Here is a 21,981-nt window from a genome sequence, read left to right as displayed (position 1 = left end):
GACCAGCTAAACGTCTCTCTGTTTGGCACTGCTGACAGGACCTTCATCCGGAACAGCTCACCTGCCTTGGTTCACTTGTTACATGGATAGACTTTGAAATGGCTGGCACTGGTGATGCCAGCCAGAGTAATGGCATAAACACCTAAAGCATTTGATGCTTTGTTACATGCAACAATCACATCATGTTCAGGAGGAGAGAAATTGATTATGGAGTCAGATGTGGCTGAATGTCCAAAGGCAAATATTCACCTTTCCCAATCTTTCTGAGGAGTACATTCTCTTAGCTTACTACTCACATAGCCTGGCCCTCAGCTCCAAGCACCACTTAAAATCGCGTGTGTAGGTCTGCAGGTGGGTCTAGTATTAGGCAGAGCAATATTGAAAATAGGTACCAAAGTTCTAATCCTGCTCCACCAATTGGTGACAGAAGTTGGCTATACTTAATTTTTTTTACTTAATCCTCACCGTACCCTACTTCTCAGGTAAGCAAACTGAGGTTCAGAGAAAGTAAGAAATTTGCTGGACCTGTGATTCAACTCAAAATAATGCCAAACAGTCTAATTTATTTTCTTTTTGCCATACCATACTTTCTAATAAGAAGGAGGTTCTTGCCTTAGAGAGTCATCCCCTGGGAATTCAGGTTAGTTCAACAAAGACTTTCAGAGACTCTGATGGGAGCCAGACACTGAGCTAAGTTCCGGGGCTCTAGAAAGAAGGCAAGGTCATTTGCCTCATGGAGTCACAGTCTTGAAGGGGAGACAAATGGGCTTACGCAGCACTGTCCAGTAGAAAGATAATGTGAGCCACATATATCATTTACATTTTTCTAATGGCCACATTTAAAAGGTAAGAAAGGGTGAAATTAATTTTAATAATATGTTATTTAACTCAATACATAAAAATATTTCAACATGTAATCAATATGAAAATTAATGGCAGATTTTACATTATTTTTTATACTAACTCTGAAATTCTGCATGTGTTTTTTATGACAGCACATCTCAATTTGGACTATCCACATTTCAAGGGCTCAGTAGCCACATGTGGCCAGTGGCTACCATATTGGACATTACATATCTAGAGATACAGTGAGGAAAGCCTATATTTGTTGTTGGGGGAGGGGGATTAGGGCAGGTTGGTTAGTTGTTGTTACAATTTTCTACTTTAAAAAGGTACCTAAAAGCCCCACATTGGGGTGCATGTGACGCTATATTCCTTAGGCTGAATCTCTGTACTCAGTGAAATAATGCATTTCATATCTGACTGGAAGGAGAGCCACAATCATTCTTTCTCTTCACTCCTCTCTAGGACCAAAGTATTTTATCTTGTATGTTGTTTTTTGACTCAAAGGTACAGTGTCTTTCAGTAATAGAGAATGTAGTAGTGACTTTGCTGCTTTCTAATTTCCATTCCCGCAGATCCTCTCAGGATTGCCAATGGGTATGCGTAGTCTCTGAGCCCCCAGTGTGGTAATTTATGCAGATGACTCATAAAAGAAAACTCATCCTTTTGTCTCTTAGCCAGTTTTTTGTAATGAGCTCTGCAACATTTTTTAAATTTAATGGGTGGGTATATTTAATGCATTTGTGAAGTACTTATGAATGTATTTTTATGCTGAATAAATTTCATTAGTGATTTTTTAAAAAATCACTATTAAGCCAATTAGCCTACCTTATTAATGATTGGCGATAATCCTTTTTTCAAACAGACCTCTATGAACTGTTGCAAATCAAAGGCACATTATACATAGAAATATGAATCCTCTTGCTGCAAGCTTACACAGTATTGATCTATACTGTTTTGTGTTAGCAAAGTTCAGGGTATAAAGCTTTTTTTTTTCTCTCCCCACTGGAAGGTGGCAACACCAGTGATCTTTACAGCGAGCACCTACCTGCTAGGAGGCTTTGTGTATTGTTTGTGGCACTTCCATTCCCACACGGATGACCCTGTGTTATGATAGTGCCTCCCCCACCAGGTCGGGAGCAGGCATCTATGTTCATCATCCCTTAGTCCTGATGCCCACTATGGCACAAGAGCTGTGGTCAGCAAACCGTGGCTCGCGAGCCACATGCGGCTCTTTGGCCTGTTGAGTGTGGCTCTCTCACAAAATACCACGTGCGGGCTTGCATGTACAGTGCGATTGAAACTTCGTGGCCCATGCGCAGAAGTCGGTATTTTGTGGAAGAGCCACGCTCAAGGGGCCAAAGAGCCACATGTGGCTCGCAAGCCGTGGTTTGCCGAGCCGCAGTTTGCTGACCACTGCACTAGAGTAAATGTTTGCTGAAAAATGATAAAGGCATTGTAGTAGATTATGTCCAAGCCAGAAGAGATGAATAAATCAAGTTATTTTTCACTCTCAGAGCTCACAGGACCTGCTTCTAAGGAGGTGAGATGGGAAACAGGTACATATTGACAGTAACCAGCTGTCTGACTTTGGGTAGATTGCTCCCCTTCTTTGTACTTCAGTTTCTCCATCTGGAAAATCAATGATTAATAACTTTGCCTCCCTCCGAGTAATACTATAAAGATAAAGGGAAGAGAGAGATGAGAGCATGGTGAGCTCTTTGGAGGCAAGATCTATGTAACACTAAGTCATCCTAATTGCCACTGTTATTATTTCTCTAGGGTGTGCAATGTATTCAATTTATTCCTTTGAAGAACACAGAGGAGGGAGCTAGCTGGAATGGAGGGTTCACACTGGTGAGACATAGAAGATGAGACTGGTTAAGCAGTTTAGAATCCATCTTTTTAGTATCAGGGTATCTTATGGGACTTGGTCCAAACAAGTACCTCTCCCCAACCCCACTGTTGATGAAGAGACAGATGGAGACCAATGGCTAGATCTCAGGTGAGCAATTTAGACATGATTTAGAAGTCACTGAGCATAGATAGGACCTCCCCAGATTCCATCTTCTTTACCTATAACCCACTCACAGAAGTCTTGTTTTATGGCCCAGATGCCATTAAATGTTACTAGATATACTGGTTAAGAGCTTAAACTTTATTTTATTTTATTTTTTTAAATATATTTTATTGGTTTTTTACAGAGAGGAAGGGAGAGAGACAGAGAGTTAGAAACATCGATGAGAGAGAAACATCGATCAACGGCCTCCTGCACATCTCCCACGGGGGATGTGCCCACAACCCAGGTACATGCCCTTGACTGGAATCGAACCTGGGACCCCGCAGGCCGACGCTCTATCCACTGAGCCAAACCGGTTTCGGCAAGAGCTTAAACTTTAGACTCAGACTGCCTGGTCTCACACCCCAGCTTGCTACTTTCTAGTTGTATGGCCTTGGACAAGTTCCTTAACCTTTTTATGACATATCTGGAACACAAGTTGACCCTTGAACAACACGGGTTTGAACTGCTTGGGTCCACTTATACATGGATTTTTATCAATAAATATACAGTTAGCCCTCTGTACCCGAGGTTTCCCATCTGTGGATTCAGGCAACTATGGATAAAAAAAAGCAGTATTTTTGATTCTTGTTTGGGAATCTGTAGATGTGAAGGGCAACTACATGCATTCTTCTACACCATTTTATAGAAAGGACTTGAACATTCACAGCTTTAGGTATCCGTGAAGGATCCTGGACCCAATCCCCTGTGGATACTGAGGAACTACTGTAGTTAAGTTTTTGGGGAATGAAAAGTTATATGTAGATTTTTGACTGTGTGGGGTAGGGAGGGCCCCCACATTGTCCAAGGGTCAACTGTACTTAACTCATAGCTCTTGTGAGAACTACATTTACACATGTAAAATGCCTAGAACAGTACCTGGCAAATAGTAAGTCTTCAATAATTTTAGCTATTAAAACGGATATTATTATACACTAGAGGCCCGATGCACGAAATTCGTGCAAGGGGCTGGCCCTTGCAGCCACAGCATCCGGCGGTCATTCGGCTATCTGGTCTAATTGGCATATTATGCTTTTATTGTTAGATTGAGAGTTGAGCTGGGCACTATATACATCATCATTCTGTCATCCAGCTATAGATCTGAGACCAGGATTTGACTAGCCCCCAAGCTGGAGAATGGAACCAAATTCCATTGGGGCACAGAGCACGTACTTTATTTATGAGTAAATAATAGACACAGCTTGCTTTATTTGAAAATCAAACAGAAAAAAATAGAGCCAAATGAAAAATTGCTACAGAATAAGGGAGAGGCAGTATTGATTCTTAGGAGGTAAGCAGACCTTTAAAAATTATTTACTGTAGGTACTTAAGTAATGTGTATACAAGTTTGGCATCCTCAATAGATGCAAAAATACGTGAAATAAGAGTAGAAAATAGCCCTAGCTGGCTTGGTGCCTTGGATAGAGTTGTCAGCCTGTGGACTGAAGGGTCCTGGGTTCAGTTCTGGTCAAGGACACATAACTCGGTTGTGTGCTCCTCCCTGGCCTGGGCTCTGGTCTGGGCATGTGCAGGAGGCAACCAATTGATGTGTCCCTCTCACATTGATGTGTCTCTCTCTCTCTCTCTCTCTCTCTCTCCACTCTCTCTAAAAAAATCAATGAAAAAGTGTCCTCTCGTGGGGATTTAAAAAAAAAGAGTAGAAAATAATAATGAGAAAGCAACTTGGTTTGGGGAAAAAAGGATTAGAGGAAAAAGAAGACAGGTGAATTGCAAGGAACCTAAAAATGTAAAATCTGCAATAAAGTTAGAACTGAGCAGAACTGATAAAGTAGGAAACTGAATCAGTGAAGTGGATAATTAGCTCTATCAGAATATAGAAGAAAAGAACAGAGAGATGAAGACAAGAATTAGGAAGTGTTACTAGGGCTTTGAGGGTCTTTTTCTCATTGTGCCCCACATTTCAGTTGGCTGGTGTGTTGTAAGATGGCTTCTATTGACAAGAGAAATTTGAACCTGTCATGTACCTATGAACTGCCCTTCTTTGGCTCCTTGGCCAGTACCATAAATGTATTCCTTTCACCACATCCTTCACCCCTCATTTCGAATGAAATCTCCTGTCTAGTGTGATACCTCTGAAAGCCATCTGATAGAGTGCTGTCCCAGCACTTCCAAGAATGGCTATTTTTTCATTGTGAAAACACTATGAGAAGAGCAGCTGAACTAATAACATTTTTTATTCTACAAAACAGAGCTGTAGAGCGCAACATAATGACCACTTTCATAACCAAGAAACTATCAAGACAAGAAATGATTTGTCTACATCTGCAAACCCATACTGAATGACCTAATTCTAAGCAAAGAGCCAATGCAGATATCTGTCATCAAAATACTTTTTATTACTATCTTCCTTTAAGAACCTGATCTTCTTTTAATTATGTTTAAAAATCAGTACATATAATATCTCAATAATATAAACAAAACAGCCCACACCAACACCAAAGCAAATTGTCAGGAACTATACTAAAATGTTAGCCATGATTATCTCAGAGAGTCATGAATAATGCAAATATTGATAGGTGAATAGATAGATAAATAGATTTTAAAAAGAATTTTTCTGTATTTTTACATTTTCTTCATTACATATTGTAGCAGTAATTTTTTGGCTAAGAAACAAATTCTGATTTAAAATGGCGTAGACAAATAGGGGCTTCTTTTTCTCACACAATAAGTGCGAGGCACCTGACATTGGTTCAGAGGTTAAGGATAACAGGGCCTATTACTCTGCAGTTCTCTTGTCCTTTCTCTCATGCTGGTCCCTTATGCCTCAAGATCACCTGATGGCTACTGAAGCTCCGGGCATTAGGACTTATTCAAATCAGGAGAAGCAAGGGATGCTGAGCCAGCTGCTCTGTATCCTTTTATCAGAAAAGCAAAAGCTTTCCCTAAAATGCCAACAGACTTCCGCTTTTGTCCACTCGCCACAATAGTGTCACTTAACCAACCCTGGCTGCAAGGGAGACATGGATAGTGAACATTTAGCTTTCCAGCCTTACAGCCAAAGGCAGCAAGGGAGAAGGGGGAAGTTGAAAAGGAGTGTTGGGTGAGCCAAACTTTGCTGGCTGCCAGCGCATTTTTAAAACATGTATTATTTTTATAATTGAAAACATATTTTTGAGATTGTTATGTTCAATTTTAATCTATTATAGAATCTCAATAATGTAAAAATATGCACACCAAGAAGACAAAAAAAGTAAAAAGAAAAGAAAAGTAAAAAGAAAGCCACAGGAGCATTGAAGTTGTCTGCTCTGGGTCTTGACACAAATGGTATTTCACATTAGCATTACTCTGTGTGATCAAGGTGGGGGAGACTGGGTGGTTCATTTATTTGTATTTATATGGAAGAAGTGGTTGATGAGATAGTGTAGACGGACTGGTGACTGGCCTGGCGGGATAGACAGGGACCCAACCCTTCCTGTTGTAGCAGGTTTGCAGTTTGTCAAGAACCAACAAACGTTTTGGGAAGCTCTAGTTCCGGTGATTTCCGCAGGCTTCTCTGACCTATGAGTCTACGATGTGAATAAGCGCTGTAAATGGGGTTTTAGATTTAGAGCGCTCACAAGAGCTTTCTAGGAAGACATGTTCAAATAGCATCTCTGTGCTGTACACGAGTAAGCCAGTATCAGGAGCCTCTAATTTCCTAAGTAAATCTCTCTCAATTAAACAGAAAGGGAAGAAAAACTGAAAGCAATAAATGGACTCACAATGTCAATCCCATTTTGCGCTTTTCCATGTTTTTGAAATTGCCCTAACCAAAAGCCCATGTACTAATAGAAAAACGAGCAGAATATATGAATCACTTGTTTTGATAGCATTATGCTTAATCTAGCTAGAACACTTCACACAGTCATAGAGTATGAGTTTTCTATCCAGCGTGAGTTTTTAAAATGAAGCTTTTCAGTCCTGATTGCCTTGGGAAAGCAGATTTCATAATTTGCTCTCCAGCCTTGCTGGAAAATCCATCTGTCTTTGCAATTGAATTTGCAAAGTGAAATCATTTCGAAGGGCTGTTCTTTTGGCCAGCTCCTCTGCTCCTCCTCCCCTTCCCTGTCTGTTTCCAGGGCTCCCTGTTGGCCTGGGCAGACCAGGCCATCCTCTCATCCTCTCTGAAGGAATGATGTGGCCCTGGGGGATGGGTTTTGTCCACACCCTCAGCTCCCTCTTCCCCCTCACCTCCCAGATCACACAGCTGAATTCTGCAGCAGTTGTGCCTCAGACTCTCAGAGCTGCAAAGTAACCCAGGAGAGAAGTGCTTGGCTGGGAGGTGGTGGACTTGAGTTCATCCCAGCTCTGTCACTGAGGGACCATATGGCCTTTGTGTCTTCAGAGCAGACCCAGCCTTTGTTCTAGAATCAAATAAGATAATGGAGGCCCAAGGACTCTGAAAACTGACAAGTCCCATAAAGTGTTCGATTTAATTCTGTTCCACAATTTACAACCATTTTTGGAAACCTTGAGTTTTAGGTTACTTGAGGTATAGCCAGTGGACAGTTAGACTTATGAGACTAAGATTTAGGAGAGAGCTCTGAGCTGGAATTGCATATTTGGAGTCACATAGTGGGTGTTGGTGTCATGGTATTAAATGAGATCACCAAGGAAAATTTTGTATATTGTTGTCATTATTATTTTTATTATTTAGGAAGGCTTCCATTCTCCTTTATTTTAAAAAATATATTTTTTTATTGATTTCAGAGAGGGAGAGAGATAGAAACATCAGAGATAGAAACATCATTGATTGGCTGCATCCTGCACACCCCACACTGGGGCTCGAGCCCACAACCTGGGCATTTGCCTTGACCGGGAATTGAACTATGACCTCCTGGTTCATAGGTCAACCCTCAACCACTGAGCCACACTGGCCTGGCCCCTTCTCCTTATTAATTATCATGATTAAATTGAGAGGAAGCCTATAACTTATTTTCACAGTGAATCACATTTCACAGGTTAAAAAAAAAAAACTGTGGTGAAGCCAATCAGTCAGTAAGCCAGACTTTAAAAGTAAGGTTCCCAATTTCTCAGTCTTTTGCTTAAATTATTGGATACTAGCCAACAGACTTACCAGGTAATTAGCTTTGATGATTAATTTTAACAACTTCAACTGGATGACAGTACAGAAATGACTTTATGTTTCCCCCCCCCAGATTATTAATTAGTGGCAGGGTATAAAATCACCTCAGAGCACCCAGTATTTCTCAGTGTGGTCTATTGACATCGGGGGTGTGATAATTCTTCATTGTGCAGGACTTTCCCACATAGTATAGGCCGTTTGGTGCCCCTGAGCCCACCCAGTGTAAGCCCCCTGATATTGTGACACCAAAAATGCTTCACCACATTCCAAAATGCCTTGGGGGTGTCCTGTCTCCCATGCGGAGACAGGCCCTTACAGAAGTGTGCCGCATCCTCACATCACGTGCAGAGCATGGCTGTAATATTCTCAGAGCCCAGGGTTCTTCTCTCCCCTGAGATGAGATGATCTGGTATCAAGTTCCCTTTAGTGTACTCGCTTTAGAAATAAGATTGCATCTAAGACTTCGAGTGAATTACATTCTATAGTAAAATAATGCTAGAGGGAGTGGCATATTTTGATTTTGTTCATTGTAATGTTGAGGGCTATAGTTATCAAAGCTGTTTGGAATAATAGCAGTATCCTAGAAAATGGAGTATCACAAAGATGAAAACTTGAGGCCAGGAAAAGTAACTTTTCTAAGATCGTAAGCCAGTGAAATGGTAGAGCCAGGAATAGGGAACTTCCAGTTTGGTCACAGTGCCTTTCTACCATAAAACACTATCTCCAGGCAACTGATACTTTTGGGTTATTAAAGGTGATAGAAAAGTGTCCCTGAAACAAATTATTGCAAACTCGAGAAGTGGCCGACTAAGGGAGTAGGCAGTTTACGTAGGCCATCAACTGAGAATACAACAAAGGTAAAAGGGTTTTTCGATTGCTTGCTCGTTTATAACTTCATTCCATAAAGGACTTTACTTAGCTTACAATATCAAATGATGATACAATAGAAATAGAAAATTAAATCGGGTAAATACACATCAAAGTAGGAAACCAACCTCAGGGAAAAGCGCCAAAACATGCAGCCTAAAGGATAACAGTTGTTACACTAGAGGACCATGTTGAGTGAGAGCTTCCTGGTGGCCAAAGCAAAAAGAGTAACAAACAGTCCTCATTACCCAAAAGATGGGAGCATAGAATTCCTCCGGGGAAGGAAAGCTGAATTCTAAGAGATTTCTCAAGGGAGATTTTATATAAGGTATTTTGGTAACAAAATTTATAGCATCAATAAAATTTTAACAGTAAAATTATAATAGATTTCTATATGCTTTTTCTAATAGGAAACTTGAATCAAAACCTGCCCTGGCTGAGTAGCACAGTTGGTTAGAGGGTTATCCCAATATGACAAGGTTGTGGGTTTGATTCCCTACCAGGGCACATACAAGAGCCAACCAATGAATACATAAAATAAGTGGAACAGCAGATGGATGTCTCTCTCTCATCCTAACTCTCTCTCTCTCTCTCTCTCTCTCTCTCTCTCTGTCCAATCAATAAATAAAAGTAAAGAAAAAACAAGTCAACTCTAGATCATTAAGATTAAACCTCAATTAATTGAAGCCTATCCAGTATTGGTCCAAGGCCATTTGGTTCAAGTTTATGGATTTTAGTGGACTCACTTGATTCCGGGCTAGAATTTAGAACATCCAGAGGTGTGGATCACGTAAAATCCCCTCAGAACACTTCTATTAATAGGTGTCTCTCCTCTTACACAGACTTTGGAAGGACAGTTTGAAATTGTAGGTTATGACAAGGGCTTGGAAGATTGATATTGTATGGCACATCCAGTATTGTTTACTGTTAAACAATAGTCCACAAATCTTAGTGACCCAAAACGTGAAAGTACTATATTCATACACAGCCCACCACAGACTCTTATAGCCTTCAGGAGCAGCTCACTAATCCAGGCCTACAGCAGGACCATCTGGAACACGTACTTCCCCAGTCAGTGAGGCAGGGGGAGAGAGCATGGAATATTGTACTCCAGCTCTTACCACTCCGCTCTGGAAGTAACACGTCGCTTGTACTCAGCATTGCAGTGGGCACCCCTGGCTTTTCCTGAGTAGGAAATACTATCTGAATGTAGAAGAGAACCAGAGAGTATAGATCATTAGTAAAGTCTGCCACAGATGGGGGGAAAGGCAGTCCCAGCCAAGCGATGGAATGAGAAAGTCAGGCATACAAAGCAGGGTGGGAGAGAGTGGAAGGGCGAATGGGGCTGCTCTGTGACTGGCATCGCACAGGGAGCCTGGGGCAGGGAGGAGTGGGTTAGAGCTGGGCCCAGAAAGCTCGTAAATGCATTTTAATCCATCAACACTTTACCCCGCAGGCCACAGGGGCCCTTAGAAGGTATTCCAGGGAGGTGGGGTTGGTCCTTTTTTGAGAGGCTCAGCTCAAGGGAGGAGCAGAAGGGCTATCTCTGCATTTCAGTAATTCTACCTCAGACTTTGAAACAAAAGAACTGTTTGTTTCATACAGAAACGAACTCCCTGCAACATTCTCTGCATTGTTAGCTTATGAGGGTGCCTCCCACCTCTCATTGTGATCCACAATGAGAACCAGGCACGCTTTGCCTTTTCCAAACAGTGACTAATGGCGGAGCTTGGCCAGGCAGGCCCGGCATATTTTTCACTCCGCTCTGGGCTTCCCACCAAGTTCTCTCACAGTGGCCTGGCCACGGCCATTAGGGATGATTGTGCCTCGCACTTCCTACCCCATCATCCATCTCCAGAGCACCCCTCTCCAGCCACCTCCTTTTTAAATAGGTTTAATTATTATTTCCCCTGCTTCATGGCACAATTAATCTTCCCCACCGCCTCGGAATTTACGGCCGTGCAGAACCAGGGAGTTTCTGAGCTGCTCGCCTGCAGTCTGGGTTTTTAACTCTCGGAGGGAAGTAGGAAGTGGGGCCATGGATGAAGGCCGTGAAATACCTGTGGGCGCCAGTGGGCCCCAGGCTGGCTTCTTGCTATTATTTACCTGTGGTGTGCAGAACAATGGCAGGAGGGGACTACAGGGGATCTAGCTTGGCCTCTGTTCAGCCTATGGGGAGCCTTGAGGGCCAGGAGTGAGCAATTCGGGCTCTCTATTTCGACTACATTTTATTTCCTCCAAGTTTGGTTATGAGATGAATGAATTCTGGGGAACCTAAAAGTACAGCAGGGCAGCTATAGTTAACAATACTTAATATATTTGAAATTTGCTGAGAGTAGAAATTAAACATTCTCTCTACAAAAGACGATGAATGTGCAATTTAACTTGATGGTGGCAATAATTTCACAATGTATATATACCAAATCACATTGTATATTTTAAATATTTACTGTTTTGTCAATTATACCTCAATAAAGCTGGGAACAGGGAAAGACAAGTAGTTTCTAATGGAGTGTGTTTGCGGGAGGGAGAGGTGGCATCCTCGGCCTTATTATAGCGGCTCCTCCAAGTGGAAACAGAAGAGAAGGGCAGTTGGGATCTGGGACAAAAGTGCCACTCAACTCTCAGTGTCACTAAAGACATCCTCAATTGCCGCTGAAGCGAAAGAAGATAACAGGCTCTTAGCTTCACTTATCCTTTGGAGGAGCAGGAAGAGCCTGGTGGGTTGGTAGGAAAAGTAGACAGATGTAATTAAGATAAATGATGGCAGAAGAGACATGGATGGCCCAAGAGGTGGTGCCCACACTAGTGATTACATCTGCCTCCTCCTCCTCCTCCTCCTCCTCCTCCTCCTCCTCTTCTATTCCTTAGGAGTTTCCGGTCTCTAATGTGCACGTCTTTGCTCTAGATACACATTTAGCCAGGCTGTTCTTACATAGCTGCCACAGGGTTGCTTTGGCCTGACAGTGTACTGTTAATAAAGAAGAAGTGGGTATAAAGTCATGACCGCTTTTCACCAGCTTCATTCCAGAAGGGGAGCAGGTGAAAGAGATGGACTCCTGCGTCAGAGGAACCTAGATTCCAGTACTTGTCTTGCCCCTGAAGGCCGTGTGGTTCCCGTGCGTTCTTGTCTTCCGGGTCTCTGAGACCACAGCAGTGACCTCAGGACTGTTTTGAAGTGTGAATGAGATCATCAGATAGAAAGCAGGCACAAGTTCTCAGGAAAAGCTTACCTACTGGGAAGATGCTTGTAGCTGACGTCATAGAACTGATTTTTTAATTTCTGCCATTTAAAAATAGCTGTACCTTTGCTGTCCTTTAGGGAAAAAAAAAATAATAGGGCCTTGTCTCTGGGCACATAAGTAGTAACCGGAGAATGAGTTAGAGAAAACATCGAGTTGTTGCATTTCTAATACAGAGCACTTGGATTCCAGCCCTCTGTTTACTAAGCAGGTATTTCTCCTCTTCCCCACCCCAAGCTTTGAGATATTTTAGGTGCAATATACAGAAGCTCTATGTGGAACGCGAGAGGGAGAGGGTCCGGGGAACCTGAGGATGTCTGCAGTTAGAATGATGGGTGTCCTGAAGAAACCGGGGCCGCTCCTCCTGGTGAGGGGGCACCTTGGGAAGAGCAGTTGAGCATGTGCAGCAGGTGTTCCCAGCTGCTTTCACCATCCCCTCCCACGTTTCCTGTTTGAAAGACAAAATAGCATGTTGTCCTTTAAGATCACTTGAAATGAAAGGTACAACTAAATATCATGATTATAAACTTGAAACAATGGGACAAGCACCGTGTTGTTTGCAGTCTGTACATGCCCTCCTCCGGGCCTGGAGAAGTGTAAGGAGGTTGGTACAGCTATAGAGGCTGGCGACCAGCTGATTTTTTTCTCTCCTGTGGTCCCAAAGACGAGGAAATGAACTTAAACATCCACATCAGGACTTAGCTATGAGAAAGTGTTTCCCAGTCCAGAATGGGCTACAGAACAGCTCTCTGCATATCTTTCTTATTTGATTTAACTTTCTGTTGTGGAATTTTGCACACACACACACACACACAGAGAGAGAGCGAGAGAGAGAAAGAGGGGACAGTACTGTATAATGAACCCCTACTAAGCTCATAAACCAGTTATCAACATTTTGCTAATCTTGTTTCATTTGTTTTCATAAACACGCATGCATGCATGCACACACGTGCTTACTTCCCAACCCCCACTAGAGTATTTTAAAGAAATCGTAGATACCATGTCATTTCATTTGTAAATGCTTCCATATGTATTTCTAACAGATGAGAACTTTATAAAACACAGCTACTGTCCCAGTTCACACCTAGTGAAACTGATTAATAACAGTTCCTTCGTATCTTCTGCTTATTTTAAAAGCAGATGGGCTGTGGGTCAAGAGTCCCTTCCTCGGCTCTGCCGCTAACGCACTTCCTCTCACTGGGCCCAGGTCATGTCTTTATAAAGTGAGCCTGTGAGAGGGCCTCTTCCAATCCCCAATTCTTATGTTTCCCCTGAGAATAGCTGGTGATGTGGCCAGGATGGAAGCCGTGGATGAACTCTAAAACCCCCATTTGGATCATGAACTATTAATAATCAGAACAGTAATATGGTCAGGAAATGATCAGAGCACTTCCATTGTTTGTGGAGGCACTGAAGCCCTACTTTTACAGAATTCACAAGTGAAAATGCAGTCAGAATTCACTGCTGAAACGCTAAACATTCCAGTTTCAGCAGAAATTCCCTTGCTTGGCTTGTCCCATGCATACCTCCATTGATGTTTGCTGGTCATGGTTAATAATAAAAGCAAAATGCACTGAGCACTTGCTGTGTCCCCGGCACTGGGCTAGCTTCTAGGAAGCATGGTCTCCTTGGCTTTCACAATGGCCCTTTGTAGTCGGTATTGCTATTCCCAGGGCAGTGACCACTCCTGACACAGAGGTGGAAGCCCACGGTGCTGCTGTGTAAATCCATAGCCACACCCCCTGTGAGAACTCTGCTTTGTGGAAGGTCTTCTGCCCCACTAATCTTCGTTTAATTCCCCTCCCCGAGCATGTTGTCACCTAGCGCACCCCGCTGACAGGCCCTCTGCAAGTCCTCATCTGAGTGACGGCCCTGGAAAATCAAGCTGCGGTCTCCAAAGGGAAGGAGGATCTGCAGATTATCTCCTCAGCATGTGCAGTCACTCTGCTGGCAGCTCTCGGCGGCTTTTATGTTGCCTCAATAAAGAGAAAGGCTGCCAATTGTGTGTAATGTTCCGTTCAGAATTCTCCTGGCTGGCAGCGGCGAGACAGTAGAGACCCAGGGCAGATGAAAAAAATCCCCACTCAGCCAGATCCATATCCTTCTGCCTTTGCTCGTGTCCAGAAGTTGTTTTGAGAATCTTCCTATAATTCTTTATAGATCCTTGGACGTATCAGACCGGGAGAAAAGGGAGGAGGAAAGGGGGGTGCGCGGGCAAGCTGGCTGGGGGTCAGATCATTTTGCCATAACCAGCAGGCAGTTTCTTTCACAAATCATTGAACCCTGAGTAGCCATTATCGTCCCAACTGCTCCCTATTAACTAGGCCAGACTCTTAAGGCCCTGAGAGCCAGACAGCATTCCCCTTCCTTTCTCTCACTCTGCTCAGACCATGGTTAGAAAGCAGGCGACAGTTTACACAGATTATTGATATATACTAACATGTTTCTGATACCATTTCTTTGAGATGATTATCACCTGACCTTATTAATAAGAAGGCAAACAACATCAGAAAGTTTTCAATTGAAAAAAGAAAGAAAGGCCCAGAGACATAAAGTGGCTTGTAGAACAGGACTTCTGACTTAAAGTTCTGTTCTTTGCCATTATGGTGTGCCTTCTAGATATTTCGTCAGCTTCCTGGATGATGGGGTGCCAGCGTGGAGTGGGGAGCTAGCAAGGAGACCTGTGTCTTTGGTGGTAGGGAGCAGGAAAAAACCTGAACTTCTTCCGATTGCCTTCTCTGAAGGTCTTAACATCCTCTTAGCAACCGACTAGTGATCATATTGGCTTAAAAGTCATTACAGTGAAATCCAAAGCTGGGGGGAGGGGAGATCAATGCAAAGACATTGCTGGGGAGAAAGTGCTCAGAGGGGATGTGGGCACGCTGCCGCCCTCCCCGGCTCTGGCTCTGTCCATGACTATGGACTGGTGGCTGGGCAGATAGTTTGACTCTCATTTCAGAAATGCAGAAGCTGAGGAGAGAGGGAGTGAAATGATTCATTTTCTTTAAGGATACCTGAAAATTTGAAATCTAAAAGTTTTCTCTTTAGATAAAAGCATTTGAAGGGTCCAGGCTAACTGCTGGTCTTTAGAACGGAAATGTTGACGTCACTAATAATTTTTCACCATTAACAGGGGTCCTGGATAATGCTAAGGTATTGCCTCTTGGGCAGCTCAGAGTTTCTAACCTTGAGACAGGTTCTGAAGACTCTTATCCTTCTAGCTTGGATGCTGGCGACATCTCCAGCCCAGGGGAGTGGCCAGACCCAACCCCCAGGAATATCACTCCTCTTATTGGATCAGTTTCAAAAATCCTTTCAGTAATTTTTAAACCAAGGGTTATGCATTCATTATAGAAAAAACACTGACAATACAAATAATCAAAAAGAAAAAAGTGCCATTCCACCACCCCAAAATCATTACTGTTAACATTTAAATAAATTTTATGTTGTATGTGTGTATATTATAAATGTAAACATATACATATACACATACATCCTATTTAATATTTTTATTAAAATGTACTGTTTGTGACCATATATCCCATTAACATATTACAGTTTTTTCCCATGTCAATATGTAAACTTCTACTTTACCATTTTTAATGGTACCATGTTATTGCATTGCATAGAGTACCATGATTTCTTAATTGTTTTTAAATTACATATTTTACTCATACAAGCAAATACACAGAAGAATTGCCATAGTTTATTTAATCTCTGCCACCTTCAGCATTTCTTTTCCTTAAAGCATCTAATACATCCAGTAACTAGTATTTGAATTTCACTTTATAGTTTACAATACACTTATACACATATTATTTCATTTGATCCTTTAAGGCTTGTATTATATTACTATTTTCCTCATTTTATAGATGAACCTTAAAAAGCTCAGAGAGGCTAAATGATGTATGCAGTACCCTAAGTCCAGTTAATGTCAAAGAGATGCTGGGCCCAGAGATGGACACACCTCCTGTGGTAGGGCAGACCTCCATCGTAGGCAGGGGGGAAGTAGGGACCAGAAGAGCGGCCCTGACATGCTCCTGTCTCTCCCCCCCACACACACTTAGGCATTTGTTATGTGTACTGACTTGTTTCATCACTGTGTCCCTTATGACTCTGTGTGCTTTTTGAGAGCAGACACCTGTCTTCATTTCTCCTCTCCCCTGCTCCCACCACAATATTAGTGTACAATACTTAGTTCATGTTTCCTGGGTCAGTGTGTAAGTGAATGAATGCATAAACAAATGAACAAGTGAATGAATGAATGAATGAATGAACGAACGAACTAATGAAAGGTGTCACAGAGATAAGCGAATTGCAGAGGCTGGATTTTGACAGTTTCCTCCGTGCCTCTATTTTCAGTTCACATATTTAATAAGCCATCTTGGTGTCTGAGTTTTTGTACTTCTGCAGGTTTTTGTCACCCCTGCAAAGCTTCCACACGAATGCATGGAAAAGCATGTTCAAAACCAAGGGCAAGGAGAAACTGTCTGCATGCTAGAGTCCCTCTAGCTTTTCCAGTGCCCCACCCTGGCCCAACTGGGATGAACCAGGCTCACCTTAAAGGCATCTCCGAAATTACCTCTCTAATATCCCTCATTTGGAACTACTTGATATATATGATCTCATTTGAACTGCTTGTGAAAACAATGGCTTAGCCTAGCAGCTTATAGCATACTTTATGAGGGTTGTTTGAAGTGCTATTATTGTTGACAGTAAAAGCTGTATAGCAGAATTACAAGAAATTTTGGAACAAAAATCATTCAAATCCCATCACCTAACAAGGCATTTATTTTTATTTTTGCATAATCTCCTCAAAGTCTCGTCCTTGTGCATTTTTTTCCTACTCGTCACAGGGAGCATGCAGCATTGTTTTCTGCTTTTTCCACTTAATATTACTGTAAGAAGCCATAGCCGATTTGGCTCAGTGGGTAGAGCATCAGCCCGCAGACTGAAGAGTCTCGGGTTTGAGTCCAGTCATGGGCACTTACCTTGGTTGCAGGCTGGATCCCCAGCCGGCCATGGCTGGGGTGCATGTGGGAGGCAACCAGTCCATCTGTCTCTCTCACATCTATGTTTCTCTCTCTGTCACTCCCCCTCCCTTCTACTCTCTCTAAAAAAAAGCCAAAAAAAATCATTATTGTAAGAATCTTTCCTCCCCCACCATTTTTCTGCATAGACTTTATAATTATCTTTTTAAAATGTTATTAATTTTTTTAGAGAGAGAGGAAGAGAGAGGGATAAAGAGATAGAAATATCCATGAGAGAGAAACATCAATTGGCCGCCTCCTGCACACCTACTAGGGATCAAGCCCACAACCCCAGCATGTGCCCTGGCCAGGAATCCAACCGTGTCCTTCTGGTTCATAGGTCAACGCTCAACCTCTGAGCCACTCCAGTGGGGCATAATTATCTTTTAATGACCAAAACCCCTCTATTGGATTGATATATGGCAGCCCCTGTGTTTGCCATTTAAGATGTTCCTGATTTTCCACTAGCCCATAATGTGGCAGTAAACATTGTTATGCTTATCGCTTTTGCATTTGTTGCCTGATTTCCTTAGAACGCCGCCCTCCCATGAGGAGTGTTGCAGGGTCTGAGCAGCACTGTGCTTGTGGCTCTTGCCATGCTGCTTCTCCAAAGGCTGTGCCAACTTATGTCCAGCAGTGATGTGCTGACCCGTGTCAGGGGAGCTTCATCAGTATAGGATGTTGTTTAAATTTTTTGTTTGCTCATTTAGTAAACATAATGTGGTACTTCAGGGTTGCTTTATTTTGCATTTCTTTGATTATTAAAAGAAATTAGCATTTTTTCCCTCTGGGTACCTTTTGGATTTCCTTGGATGTGAGTTGTCTGCTGCCTCAGTGCTTCGCCCATTTCAGTAAATTTAAATCTTGATTTTAAAAAAAGCCAGACCCAATAAAATCTTTACACATAATAGCTGTTGTATTTTTAATATATTTTCCAATATGGTGTTTGCCTTTTAATTTTAGATCTATATTTGTAGTAGAAAACACCTTATTTTTATAATCAAATCTGTCAATTTTTTGTTGTTGTTGCTTCGAAGCATAGAAAGCTACCCTCCCTCTGGAGACCTAATAAATATTTAATTCTACCTTCTGTTATTTTAAGCTTTTTAATTCATCTGGATTGTATTTGAGTATAACTTAAGTTGCAAATTACATTTTTTTCCCCAAATTGCTAATGTTATTCTAACCTTTTCTGTTCTCTTTCTCAGGGATTATACACCAGATGAAAGGTGATTATGATACTGCACTGAAACTCCACAAGACCCACCTGTGCATCGCCCAGGAGCTGAGCGATTACGCTGCTCAGGGCCGTGCCTACGGGAACATGGGCAATGCCTACAATGCTCTGGGCATGTACGACCAGGCGGTCAAGTACCACCGGCAGGAGCTGCAGATCTCTATGGAAGTGAATGACCGCGCCTCGCAGGCATCCACACACGGGAACCTTGCTGTGGCCTACCAGGCCCTGGGTGCTCACGACCGAGCCCTGCAGCACTATCAGAACCACCTGAACATTGCCCGGGAGCTGCGTGACATCCAGAGTGAGGCCCGGGCCCTCAGCAACCTGGGCAACTTCCACTGCTCTCGGGGGGAGTATGTCCACGCTGCCCCCTATTATGAACAGTACCTCCGGCTTTCTCCAGACCTTCAAGACATGGAGGGAGAAGGGAAGGTCTGCCACAATCTCGGCTACGCCCATTACTGCCTGGGAAATTACCAGGAGGCGGTGAAGTACTATGAGCAGGATCTGGCACTGGCCAAAGACCTTCATGACAAACTGAGCCAAGCGAAAGCTTACTGCAACTTGGGCCTAGCATTCAAGGCTCTATTGAACTTTAGCAAAGCTGAAGAGTGTCAAAAGTACCTGCTGTCCCTAGCCCAGTCCCTGAATAATTCCCAGGCTAAATTCCGAGCCTTAGGGAACCTGGGCGATATATTCATCTGTAAAAAAGATATAAATGGTGCAATAAAATTCTATGAGCAGCAGCTGGGCTTAGCTCATCATGTAAAGGACAGAAGACTGGAGGCCAGTGCATATGCAGCCTTGGGCACTGCGTACCGAATGATCCAGAAATACGACAAGGCCTTGGGTTATCACACGCAGGAACTGGAGGTGTATCAGGAGCTGAGCGACTTGCCCGGGGAGTGCAGAGCTCACGGGCACCTGGCTGCCGTCTACATGGCCCTGGGGAAATACACAATGGCTTTCAAATGTTACGAAGAGCAGCTGGATCTGGGGCAGAAGCTGAAGGATCCAAGTCTAGAAGCCCAGGTCTATGGCAACATGGGCATCACCAAGATGAACATGAATGTGATGGAAGAAGCCATCGGCTACTTCGAGCAGCAGCTGGCCATGCTGCAGCAGCTAAGTGGAAACGAGTCTGTGCTCGACAGGGGCCGGGCCTACGGCAACCTGGGGGATTGCTATGAGGCCCTGGGTGACTATGAGGAAGCTATCAAGTACTATGAACAGTATTTATCTGTTGCCCAGAGTCTGAATCGCATGCAAGACCAAGCCAAGGCTTACCGGGGCCTAGGAAACGGACACAGGTAAACACGTGGTTGATAAACTAGCACAAAGAGCAGTTGTGGCAGTAATGGCGTGTGGTTTGTTGACTACAAGACATTTTCATACGTATCTCATTTGGTTCTTCCAATGATTCTGTGAACTTAGCAGGGGATAGTTCTACCTTTATGTTACGGAGGAGGTAACTGAGGCCCAGAGAGGTTAGGTTAATCTCCAAGGTTACACAGTTTAAAAGCGACAGCTGAGAGTCACACCCAGGGCTCTTTGACTCTGACTGCATTGCCTTTTTGACTGCATCGTGATGAGCAAGATAAAAGATAATAAGAACGGGAAAGATGAGTGAATCAATTTCACTGAGCTTTTCTGAATGCCTCCCACATTATATGAAGTGTTTTTTAATACGTCATCTGTACCCACCAATTATTTGGCCCCCATTTTGTTGCTTTTAGGGAAAGCCATTTGATAATGGCAGGAGTGAATAAATATATATTATCATCATGCTGGGTACCTTGAATATATATCTTGCTTAACATTTATAGCAATCCTGTATTGCTCTACATGTATTATCATCTGCTATGGGATGTGCGATTTATTATCATTTAGAAACTGAGGCTCAGGAAAAGGAATTTACGTGCCTCCACACAACTGGTTTGGTCTGCTGCCAGAATCTATGTTCTTCCCAGTCTTATCACATCATCTCTTAGCAGCAGCACAAAAAGATACACTGTTGGCTAAGGTGATGCTTTTCCTTCTGAATGTGGGGAGCCCAAGAAGGTGTCTGTGTCTGCAAAATATACGGCTTCTCCAGATAGGCAGGGGATTAGGGCTCCTGGAGTGGAGGGAAGGCAAGGGTCAAACTAAATCATCACCCACAGAGTGCTCGGAGGAGTTCAGGGTGAAGGATTTATAGCTGTTGTAAAGTGATTTCAAAAACATAGTCTAAGCAGTAGTGGAAATTGGGAGGCCTGAAGAACCAAACAGTTCACTTGCTATCATTGTGCCTATTAATATATTTTATGTTTCCTCTGGGGTGTATATCCCATTGAATCTCAAGCTCTTGGGAAGGTCACTAAGGGATGACTTTTGAATTGCTTTCCAGATTATGAAATTCCCCTGCATCTCACTCTAAGGGCACATGATAGATTTTAGCTAGAAGAGGAGTTAAGAGCTTCTATAGTAAGTGACAGTGACAAATGCTTTTCATTTTCTCAGGGGCTTTAGTATGTCTGCACCTGCACAAAATAATATCATTGCTTTTCTGTCTACATCCCCACAGGGCAATGGGGAGCTTGCAGCAAGCCCTTGTGTGCTTTGAAAAGAGGCTCGTGGTCGCCCATGAGCTCCGGGAGGCCTTTAATAAAGCCCAGGCCTATGGAGAACTGGGAAGTCTGCACAGCCAATTAGGGAATTACGAACAAGCCATTTCCTGCCTTGAGCGCCAGCTGAACATTGCTAGGGAGATGAAAGACCGAGCTCTGGAAAGTGATGCGGCCTGTGGCCTGGGGGGCGTCTACCAGCAGATGGGGGAGTATGATACAGCCCTGCAGTACCACCAGCTCGATCTGCAGATCGCAGAGGAAACCAACAACCCCACATGCCAGGGCCGAGCCTATGGCAACCTGGGCCTGACGTACGAATCTCTGGGCACCTTCGAGAGGGCTGTGGTCTATCAAGAACAGCACTTGAGTATCGCTGCCCAGATGAACGACTTGGTGGCCAAGACGGTGTCATATAGTAGCCTCGGAAGGACCCATCATGCTTTGCAGAACTATTCCCAGGCGGTCATGTACTTACAGGAAGGTAAGTGCCAAGGCCCCCGTGGTCTCTGGGTCTACTCTGAGATGGAGTTCAGAGTCTACTCAGAGGGCCGTATGCACCATCCTAGTGGCCATCCGGTTTGCAGTGAGGATCTCAGAAGCCACTTCCGTTCCACTCCGAAACCATGATATCCCCACTGGGTGTTCTTTAATAGCACAAAGGCATTCATTCTAGAGTCCAGAATGTATTACCCAGCTTGTCTTACTCTGCCAGCCAGCTGCCCAAGGAGCAGCTACCCTCCTTCCTGCTTTTCAGGATCCTCTGAGTGAACAACACATTCTGCCAAGGTGAATCAAATAGGATCTAATCAGGTCAAACTTAAGAGTCAGAGGAAAATTCTTAGAATATATCACAACTATCCAGAAGTCCATGTTGATGTAGCAGCTGAGGTCCAACCCTGAAGCATCAGTCTGAGGGTCACTCAGGCAGTTGACTAGACTTCCTTCTCAGAGCTTATTACCTTCGGTGCTCGGGATGGGGCACAGTAGTCTTGTTCCAGGCAGGCCCAG

General features: G+C 43.3%; 1 protein-coding gene across 1 annotated transcript in view; it reads left to right on the top strand.

The window, feature by feature from the left end:
- TTC28 (tetratricopeptide repeat domain 28) overlaps positions 1-21,981 on the top strand; it is a 394,102-nt gene that overhangs the window by 299,273 nt on the left and 72,848 nt on the right. The window contains 2 exon segments of the mRNA XM_015562870.1: positions 18,336-19,677; positions 20,931-21,454. Coding sequence (XP_015418356.1) covers positions 18,336-19,677; positions 20,931-21,454 — 1,866 coding nt within the window.

Source organism: Myotis davidii, unplaced genomic scaffold (assembly GCF_000327345.1).
Source record: "Myotis davidii unplaced genomic scaffold, ASM32734v1 scaffold478, whole genome shotgun sequence".
Classification (NCBI taxonomy): Eukaryota; Metazoa; Chordata; class Mammalia; order Chiroptera; family Vespertilionidae; genus Myotis; species Myotis davidii.
This window is presented reverse-complemented; position numbering and strand designations above follow the sequence as displayed.